Source organism: Temnothorax curvispinosus, unplaced genomic scaffold (assembly GCF_003070985.1).
Source record: "Temnothorax curvispinosus isolate PA1 unplaced genomic scaffold, ASM307098v1 QBEX01014930.1, whole genome shotgun sequence".
In the NCBI taxonomy this organism is placed as follows: domain Eukaryota; kingdom Metazoa; phylum Arthropoda; class Insecta; order Hymenoptera; family Formicidae; genus Temnothorax; species Temnothorax curvispinosus.
The window spans coordinates 1-10,649 of NW_020224710.1; the positions used below are offsets into that span (position 1 = coordinate 1).

At 33.5% G+C, this 10,649-nt stretch overlaps 2 protein-coding genes across 2 annotated transcripts; one reads left to right on the forward strand and one right to left on the reverse strand.

Moving 5' to 3' along the window:
- The first annotated feature begins 1,338 nt into the window (after positions 1 to 1,338).
- LOC112465151 (G patch domain-containing protein 4) lies at positions 1,339 to 3,775 on the forward strand. The gene is made up of 2 exons (XM_025032569.1): positions 1,339 to 1,475; positions 1,750 to 3,775. Exons 1-2 carry the CDS (start codon positions 1,424 to 1,426, stop codon positions 3,429 to 3,431), a joined length of 1,734 nt encoding a protein of 577 aa, XP_024888337.1. The 5' UTR covers positions 1,339 to 1,423; the 3' UTR covers positions 3,432 to 3,775.
- Positions 3,776 to 8,699: 4,924 nt separating this feature from the next.
- LOC112465150 (beta-1,3-galactosyltransferase 1-like) lies at positions 8,700 to 10,640 on the reverse strand. The gene is made up of 5 exons (XM_025032568.1): positions 10,615 to 10,640; positions 10,132 to 10,372; positions 9,584 to 9,849; positions 9,235 to 9,506; positions 8,700 to 9,151 (listed from the first exon to the last, which is right to left on the reverse strand). The coding sequence occupies exons 2-5, from the start codon at positions 10,370 to 10,372 to the stop codon at positions 8,728 to 8,730; spliced, it is 1,203 nt and encodes a 400-aa protein (XP_024888336.1). The 5' UTR covers positions 10,615 to 10,640; the 3' UTR covers positions 8,700 to 8,727.
- Between the last annotated feature and the right edge of the window lie 9 nt (positions 10,641 to 10,649).

A 10,649-nucleotide genomic window follows, 5' to 3' on the forward strand; every position in this document is an offset into this window, starting at 1 on the left:
TTTTTGAAAATGGTCCCATACTACCATATTGCCTCGTTGGAGATGAAGCATTCCCTTTGAAAGAATATTTGTTGCGACCATATCCAGGAAGGGGCGGATTAAATAAAGAAAAAAATATATTTAACTACCGATTGAGCCGTGCCAGGCGGCGCGCACTATTGAAAATACATGTGGTATTCTTGCCTCTCAGTGGCGAATATTAAGAAAACCAATAATCAGTAAAGTCGAAACTGCAGAAAAAATTGTACAAGCCATTGTGTGCTTGCATAATTGGTTAAGAAAGCAAGACATAAACACTAATGAAAATATATCTGTAAGTATAATTGATCATGTAGATCATAATGATTTTTGTACTGCCTATCGTGAAATTCGTCGTACAGGATCATATATGAGTACTATAAATCAAGTATAGAAATAAGGGAAAAATTTTGTACATACTTTAATAATGAAGAATCTGTACCTTGGCAAAATGATTATATCTAAATATGTTTTTCAAAATACAGAAAATATGTAGCCTCGCATATATTCTTTATATATCTAGATATATTCACTATTGTTTATAAGTTTTTAAACCATAACATGAAAGCATGTTGCAAAACTGGGTCAGAAAATAAAGGAAGAAATCGTCGACACTCAGGACACGGTTCGTTATGGGTTTCGCCATCCAGGCGATCGTATTCACGACCGTGGGTTTCGTACATCCAGGCTGGTATGAGTACGAGGTCAGATCCCTACAAAACATTAGAAATAGCATATATATCTCACAAGTTGTATATTGTTCTAAAATACTTAAAATATTCTTTTACGTTTCAAAATATATACTTTAATTTATTAGTCTATATATAGAAAAGAAATTCATATAAAATTTAGTTATTTTGATTAAATAGAATTTATTTTATATAAAAAAATTACTTTTTTGTATATATACTTACGTCATCATTTTCATTTTCTTTATTCGAATCTTGCATCTTTAATAATAATTTAATTTATTAATTTTTCTTTTTTATGTCACTGGATGATGACTACGTATCTTCAACGTTTCCTTTCAGGTTATGTAATTTCTTAGGTTATGTGTTTTAAGTATGTACATAAAAAGTATGTATGTATGTATACATAAACGCGTGGCAGAAGTTGACAAATTTGATTGGCTACCGCGGGCACAGATTAAATCTGTGCTAGTATCCTTATAGCATATTATAGTTCACTGGCAGCCGTGGTGCGCGTGCAGTGCGTGCACGGCGTGCAAGTGCAACGTGGTTCGTTAAATGGAAACGTAGCCTAGCATCTAGCATGGTCGAGTAGGTAATGCACGAGACGAAGACGAAGTATACATAAGTATACATATACATCCGACAACTTGGCCACCTAAGCAATCACGTGAATCACGCAACAAAATTCATTGCCCACCTCTACGATCGCGAGGATGGTCCCGTCCCGCGCGAGAGAGATGATGATGAAATGCGGTTGGACGGAAGGTATGGTGCGATTCTTTTCGGCCCGAACTTTGCGGCGCATTATCCCTTCCCCACATGGCGGATGGACGATACGTAACTCCCGAATGTTTTGTTCGTCTCGTCGCTGCATTCTCGATCACCGCTCCCGTTCCCTTTTTTTTTATATCCTTGATTATTCACAAGAGTTTTTAAATATTTTCTTAATTATTCATCTGGCTATCCGTGACGCACGGTAACGAGATGCAGAAACGAATTTAAAGATTTGCCTGTTAACTGTTTTCTTTCCGTAATACAGGAAAAGGACTCGGTAAGGATGAATGCGGCATAACGGAACCTGTAAAACTCGCGACAACTCAGAATAAAGCGGGTATAGGATACAGCGAGAACAATCCCTGGTGGGAAAAGATGTTTGACGACGCCATCAAAAATGTTAAGGTCACGTCGCACGGTGACGAGGTTTCTTTGTCTGTTGTCAGTGATACGGACGCTTCGCGCCTTGGAGGCGAATGCATGATCAGTGGGAGAAAATTTACACCTAGACGTTACACTAAGAACTGGAATGACTGGAAAACATTTGTAAAGTCAGAGGTCTCATTCGATGACCAAAAGCTTACGCTTACAAACCCGTATAGCTGTGATACATTTACAAGGCCTATATTAATGAGGAAACCTCCTCTCGATCAGACAACTTCAATATGTTTCGGCGAAATGATGGACGAAACAACGGGACACAATCTTACGTCATCAGGTGGAAAATTGGAAAGGATCGCGGAGCAGGATAGAATACTTTTAAATAAGTCTCTATCAGATACAACTCTGACCAGGGAGAACGACACGAGCTATAGGAAGACGAATGTAGAATCAGACGTGGAGGAGAAGGAGCATGAAATAGATAGCATTGAAAGCATATTGCAATTTGATGGAAATTGGATGTCCTGCAAGTCCAGAACCAGAAAGAAGAAAGATAAAAAAAGAATACATATGCTAGTGACACGACTAGGCGCTTGTAATTTAGAGAAAGAAAGGCATGACTTTCCGAAGATTAGGACGCTTTGCCAAAAGATGAAGAAAAACAAAGAGAAAAAAGTAGATAAAAGCACGCTGTTGACTTGTTTAGCGACGGATACATCAGGCCAGGTAACAATGTCTCAAAGTCCAGAAGTCCACGGTAATAAATCTCGGGTATCAAATTCATTTAAAGAGAGAAGGTCTAGAATGAATACATTAATTAATATATTACAAAGCGGAAAAAGTGTAAATGAGAAGGACAGCGTTGGGCATAAAATAGAATTAAGTCCGGAATTGACAAATAGTATCGAGGGAAACAAAGTGACAGATAAGCGATGTAAAGACTGCATAATCGATTTAGATGCAGAGAAGCAAGATTATGATCGATATTCGATGCGAAATTTAAGATGGGACGCTTTAAAACTAGATATTCCTGAAAACCATCCCGTTTTAAAACTCGGTGTGGTAGGTGAATTGCCAGGACTCCGTAAAGAGCTCCTTTATGCCGCAAAGGAATGCGGCATAACGGAACCTGTAAAACTCGCGACAGCTCAGAATAAAGAGGGTATAGGATACAGCGAGACCAATCCCTGGCGGGAAAAGATGTTTGACGATGCCATCAAAAATGTTAGGGTCACGTCGCGCGGTGACGAGGTTTCTTTGTCTCTTGTCAGTGATACTTGTTCACCTAGAATTTACAGAACTGAAGAATTTGAGAACTGGAAACATCCAGACCGGGAAGACCGTTTGAAATGCCAACTCATTAATAACCATAAATTAAAGAAAGAAAGTAAGAGACGGTGTAAGAAACAGTTGGGGGAAATTATCGCCTCAGTAGTAAGGCGTGGACGTTTCAACCATCAGGTAAATTCTGTAATAAATGATTTAACGTCATTCAGTCTTACCGAAGAGGTAAAGGCAGATACCATTAAAAAAAAACCTACTCAAACTCACCGCACATCTGTTTAGAAATAAAAAAAGGTAAACCAAAAATAAAATAAAATAATACTCGAATAATTAAGTAACTTTTTGTATGTATACTTTTGCTTTTATAATTTCAAGATATTTTTAACATATAAATTGCAAAAATGATGTGTAGAAATAACTTGACTGCCTTAAAAGAATGTCTAATAATAGTCTGTAAATTATACATAACTGATAAAAAATATGGATATGACTATTTAGCACTTATTCATTGAATTATTCGCTCGTTAATCATGCAATTCTAACAAAAATTGATCTGATTTTTATTTTTATAGTACATTCCGTGCTCCATTTTTAATCTTTTATTTTATATACATATAATACTGCAATGCTAGGTGTATATACAAATTTTTTTCTACTATAGGAATTTATTAAATTGCATTAATCATTATTTTCGATAATATTTTAGATGTGTATTTAGTTATACAAGTTTATAATTTATGTAAATTGTCTTATAATTCATGAAAAATAAATGTTAGCGGATCTGCGATTGCCTCTTCAATAATGGACAATATTTCATAAATATCATGTATAGTTAATATTAATTATAATTTCAACGTAAATAATGCTCTATCTTTATCATGATATTTGTAATGGTTACATTCTGCAAATTCATGTATTTCATTCTGATCTAAAAAAATTAATATTAATTTTAAAATGTCTTGAACGGCCAAAATTTTGAAACGTCAAACAAAATCGGTAGTAACAGTTACAAGTTGAAGTTAGATTGAAACATTTCGTTGCACAATTACAATTCACACATTAAATCGATATAAAAGTGTATTCGCGATGGTATGTACATACATCGTACTTGATTGTAAATGTCAGTCGTAAAAAAAATGCATGTAAAACTCGGAAGTTTATATTATTAAGATTAGCGTTGTAAGCAAAGTTCCTATGTACGTAAAACGAATGCGCGTGCGTAAAACTCATTTGATATATGTATTTTTAATAAATAATATTTGCATCAAAGTTCTTTTTGTTTTTTATTCGAAATGCAACATAACAATATTTACATTCATCTTATGCAGCAATCCCTGTTGTTACATTTAGTCAAACGTACGAATCGATGTCCTTTTTTAAAAGCGTTAGAAACGCAGAGATTGATACTAAACAGCGTATTGATACTATAATATGATATAAAATGATTTATCTAACTTATGTTTCATATACGACCGTCGAAATTGATGTATCCATGTATCTCCAAAAGGGAAAGAGGTGTATCTTTCGGCTGATTTTTATGTTTCACGTGAAGAGTGACGGAAGTTGTAAAATGATAGTATATTGTATTACATTTGTGTAATGTATTTTTCGCAAATATATATCAATAATTATATTACAGCTCGCCAACACTCGCGTTCAGATGTCGCATAGCACCGAATATTACAATGGCTTAGCAGAGACTAATGGTAAAAAAATTCAGCGTCACAGATCTATTGTTATAAAATGAAATAAATTTTCTAAGGCCACTAGGGTATTCCATAGAATCATTTCAAACATTTTCACCCTAAGTTACGAACATCTCGTCGTCATGGATCATGGAATGCAATCTTGAAGCATACAACAGTGATTTTACTACCCCCGCAAACTTCTTCGCCATTTCAATTTCTTAATCATCCTGATGCAACATTAAACGATATACGCGGTGTATTACAAATTTCAAATTATACTTAAACTAAATTATAACAAGTTCCTACCCGAATTCGGATCAGAGATTCTAGCAAGTGTTAGGCTATATCGTCAAGCACTTAACAGCTATCTTAATGGTCTATCACTATCTTTTTATAGTATAATATATTTTTTTCTAATATCGCAGTGCGGCTTCATTAAACAAATTTTCAATCAATAAATAAATTTTATCATGGATTGCAAACTATACTGCGATCTAACATTTACGAATATTAAATTTTTTTTTAATTGGAACAAAAGCTTTGCCGCGCTACAATATCATTTGATGTTCGTTTATTTCGTTTTCGATAAACGCTCCGTTATATAATTGTTGGAATTGATTAAAACCAGTGTAATTTGTATACATATATCTGGAACTTGCTTTTGAAGAAAAATCAAATCCACAAGCTGTAATAAAAGTATATAAATATGCACATAAATATATAAAATTCATACGCAATTCCCGTGTTTTGCGGAAATAATATTAAAAAGCACACGCATACAAAATAGTTCAATTCGAATATACCAAAGTTGAATAAATGTTTTAGAGAAAAATTTGTTTTTATCTCTGCAAAATGCACATTTATATTCATATAATTTTATTAATGTAAAAATGTGTGGACTAAAAAACACGGAGACTCTTTTGTATCTTGAACATTGTTTCTTAAAGACACATAAAGAAAATATTTAATTATAAAATGTATTTTGAATAAACGTCATTCTTAACAAAGTCTTCCTGGGGAAATCTACACGAATGCAATGAATGCAATGACGCTCGGTTTTTGCAAAATTAACAAGTAAAAACAACATATCTTAATTTTAAAGTATGATTATATTCTTTTAATTATCTAAAGCAAAAATGTAAAACGAATCATAATGAAATATAATTAACACAATACTTTTACGTTATAAAACTTTTTATTAATATTAATTGGAATACCAATAAATTTAAAAGATCAACTTTATTTAAAAATACGAATGAGAGATGGAATCCTCAAATCAAGTCATGAGCACAAGTCATTATTTTGTTGTTTAAATAGAAAATAAATATTTACATTCTTATATTACTAAATTGAGGAAGCAATTTTTTCATACCTAATTTGTATATTATAGAAAAACATAAGGCTATTTAAGAGTTTCTGAAATATGTAGATAATATTATATAATGCTATTACATTCCTAAATAATTTCGCATAAGTACGTGGAAGCAACAGCATTATTTGTATTATTAAAATAAAGGAAGCTTTGTTTCCCTGTGACTTTCGGCTATAGATATTTGAACAAGGTATTCAACTGTCAATTTTTGTAGATCATAACAAAATCATGTTTTTGGGAAATTGTTTACGTTTACGTTACATAGATAAATGTACGATTTAAATGTCATTAGGAAGTGACAATCAAAAAGTCTAACACTCGAAAAAAACTGTTCATGACACAGTAATATTCTTCTTCCTCGTAGATCGTATCGCGAGAGGTCCTAGATTCGAATTCCTCCTAGACTCGAGCCTCCAAAAATGTTACGCCCGTATGTGAGACTCGCACGTGTTTTCGCACTCGCGTCACCTCTTTTAGCAGTGAAAACTGACAGCTTCGGAGAACAAATTTATTCGCAGCTGAATTACAAATCTCACGTAAAGTAATGAGAACATCTGTACGACTTGACGGCTTATGGGCTCTATTCTTGCGTACTCACTCACAATATTACATATGTATCGAATGGTTGAAATACGTATATGCTTCCGAAATGATATTCTTGAACATTCTTTTACGGTATTCGCATTAAGAAACGTATACGCTTTTCAATTATGTATTGAATGATATACTTGGCAACGTCGGAAAAATATATAATCTTTTTTATAAATATTGGACAAATATATACAGCGCATAGAGGGCAATCGTGTAGTCCTGTATGATTCCACTTGCAAAAAACGTAATGCTATCATAACCTATGTACAAATAAGCTTTTATTTAATATTTATTTCATTATTATATTATTTTATTACACTTGCTTTAATTATGGAATCTATCGCTGATATTCTTATTTAAAAAACTAAATATAATTCAACAATTTGTATTAAATTTCTTGCTTTGGTTTTATTTAAATGATATAATTAAATAAAATATATTTCTATCAGCTCAAAAGAAGTCTGGTCTCGTATGAAATTTTTTTTTTTAATTATTAGAGCTTGTATTACAATTTATTAAAACTGATATTTAATTTTAATATGGCGTTGCGCTTTGTTTTAAGAACTTTTGTTTTTTATTACACTCATTAAATACGTATACGTTTCTTTAAAAACATATTACATAACATTTGAAACATTATAAAGAAAAAAATGCGTATACGCTTCATTGCAATTGTCACGGAGATTATTACCGTTCTAGGGAATTTTTAAATGCGATTATTCGCAATTGGCCATTGGCGCAAATATTTCAAGAATAAAGCGGGGAGCACAGACTTTTGCATAATGCATAACGCGTAAGCATAAGACAATTGATTAGTCCATATACATGTGCATGAGGAAATGGACCAATCAATTTTCTTATGTTTGTATATTATGCGTTATGCAAAAGTCTGTGTTTCTCCCTAAAAGTCTCAGAGGCCCTATTCTTGAAAAATATCGCATACAATATGTCATAAATATCACACTCTGCAACCAATAGCACACTTGCAAAGTGTGATTTTCTAGTGACATTCCTAAAATATCGTATGCGATATTTTTCGAGAATAGGACCCTTGGCACGAAATCTTTAGAGCGTTCGTTTACAGACAACGGTTTATCATCAAGAGAACACTTCGTTTTTTTCCACTAACAGTTCGATTCGGCTCAAACCTAAAAGCGCGGGCGTAACACTGTTTCAGATCTTGCCATTTTCATGTCTTTCTCTTCATATTTTACATAAAGAGGCGAAAAAGATAATGTAAAATATGTAAAAGGTCTAATTGACAGCGTATCCTTAAATACTACTTTGGTTTAAATAGAAAAATATACAAAACCTCCAGTGTCATTTGTCACGATCGCTCCACGTATAGTACCAATTGCACCGATGTCGGTTAACGTCAATATATATACTAATCAATTAAACTTTCTGTTTCCATTTATACTACACGCGAAATCATAATTCGTAAGACAGTGAACCGTTAACCGATGGACGACGGTTAGACAATCAGTGCAAATTGGCTGTAGTCTTACTTGTGTGAAACTTAAAGGACTTAATATTAATTGTGACTTAATATTAAACTAATAGAAATTGGACACAGCCTGACAGAATCGAAGATTTGCGAAAATTAACTGATCTTATCACTTCGAAATCTGAATTACATCTTTTATGATGAAATCCATAAGCTGCATAAGTATAAATATATAAAGCTGCATAATAATAGGAAGCAATCGACAATATTTCGATGTTTGCAAAGAGATTCGTAAATAAATAATTAGTTTCATAAGGAATCGAAGAAAACTTCCTTAAAGCTCTGAAAAATTGCGAGATTCATAGCTTTCTCTTATCACCATTCCTCTCTCTCATCTATTTGATTCCACTCGCGTTCAGCAGGAAGCTCGATAAAAAATTAGTCTTATAATGTATAGAATCAATATTATCAGAAGTATATTTAAACGCACTTGTTTATAGTTTTTCTTTTAAAGACGTAATAGCCGGCATTTCTCCCACTTCTGCTCAGAACGATTGGTTTTCTATCGGTACGAGTACGATTGCTGCATGGAATGCTTGTATCATTCACTTTTACCCAAATCACATACATATTGGACGCGTTAACCTTATGCGTGGTAATAGCGTTCCTAAGCACACAGGGATCTATTTTGCGAGGTATATAACTGAATCCAGGATGGTTGACGGGTCGGACTTTCGCGCGTCTCGCGCATAAACCCGTGACGTATACGTCCTCCAAGTGTAGCAACGGTGTTACCAATGCTGCTTGATATAACTTAGACGCAATACCCGTACTCATAACATATCCTGTGCCTGATAAATAGTTTGGATATGTTTTCTCCGAGTACATATACTTGGGTGTATACCTACGTAATTAAAATCGTTGCTTGTGTTAAATTATTTTTCCATAACGTCCTGCTAAATAATAGTGACGAAAGGATATACTTGCCACTTGTTTTTGGGATCCACTATCGGTTTAGCGTTACAAATGAGAGAACCTAGGAGAATCTCCGCTTGCGTTCTCGAGCGCAGCGTTTGCAGAAGCAAGGGAATATTTACGAACATGTCGTCGTCCGTTTTCATGAGGTATTTAGCTTGATAGCAATTCGACGTCACCCATTTCAGCATCATGACCGACTTCAGCGTCAAATTGTTATATGTATCAAAGAAACGTTCTTGCACAATATCATTGTACTGAGAACTTTCCTCAACAATCAAATTCTAAAAAGAAGCGCAATAAATTAACATACTGTAAGAGTAATTCTCTATACAGGAATAAAATTGTAAAGAATACTTACGTTGAGTGTATCATTGTCACTTTTTCCTAGTAAAAATGCTATTTTTACTGTAGAATTGTACAAATTGTCTAAATTATATTTATTGGCCCAAGTATTCCTAATAGCAGCGCGGGCCTCCTGATTTGCGACTGCCGAGCATATAATTATTAGCAGGTATGGCGGTAGTGAACAGATGCCAGTAGGACTGAGAATCGATGTATTATTCTCCGGGTGAATATAAACACAGAGATCTCTTGATGTGTTATATGACCATCCAGGCAATTGTGCTGTAAATTAATTATTTGCGTCAGTTTCTTTTAGACCATGTAAAATGTGTTACTTTTTTAATATTATTGTATCATTAAAAAACACTGTTTTATATCATATTATACTAAATCGTAATTATATATCAAATATATGTCCAAGGATGTTGCAATCAGATTATAAAGTATTTTAAAATATACTTTTTATTATACTCTATTTAATATACATTTATATACTTATATATTCTTAAAGTTTATCAAAATTGTGTTATCGTGACTAAAGGATGTTAAACAATAGATGCGTACCCACGGATGCCATCAAACGGGAGTTGCCAAGAGGTTCTGCAGAGGATGGAGTGTCACTTAAGCTTGAGAATGGACTCTGAGCGGAGTGATACGCTGGCACATATAAAAGGCCTAAAATGGCTGATAGAATCACAAATCCTATTGCCAATCGCCGAACAAAAGATGCCTTGCCTTTAACACTGCCATTGTTGTTGACAGTGATCGCAGGTAAATCCACGGGCAGTAATCGTGATCTGTCCATCTATATGGAAAAAGAACAAACACTTATATTAATTTTCAAGAACTAACAAATATTATTAGCAAATTAACTACAAATTGAAATATATGGAAAATATATGGAACAGTCTAAACAACTGAAAATAATCTAAATACGCGAACAAAAACCTTTCTGTATGCAAGGTACATTTGGTTACAATAGCACGTATACTAATAAGAGAATGTCATCAGTTTTAAAACACTGTATTTGCAACGATTACGATTTACCTTGAGTTTTAATGTGTCCCTCAACATTCGACCGC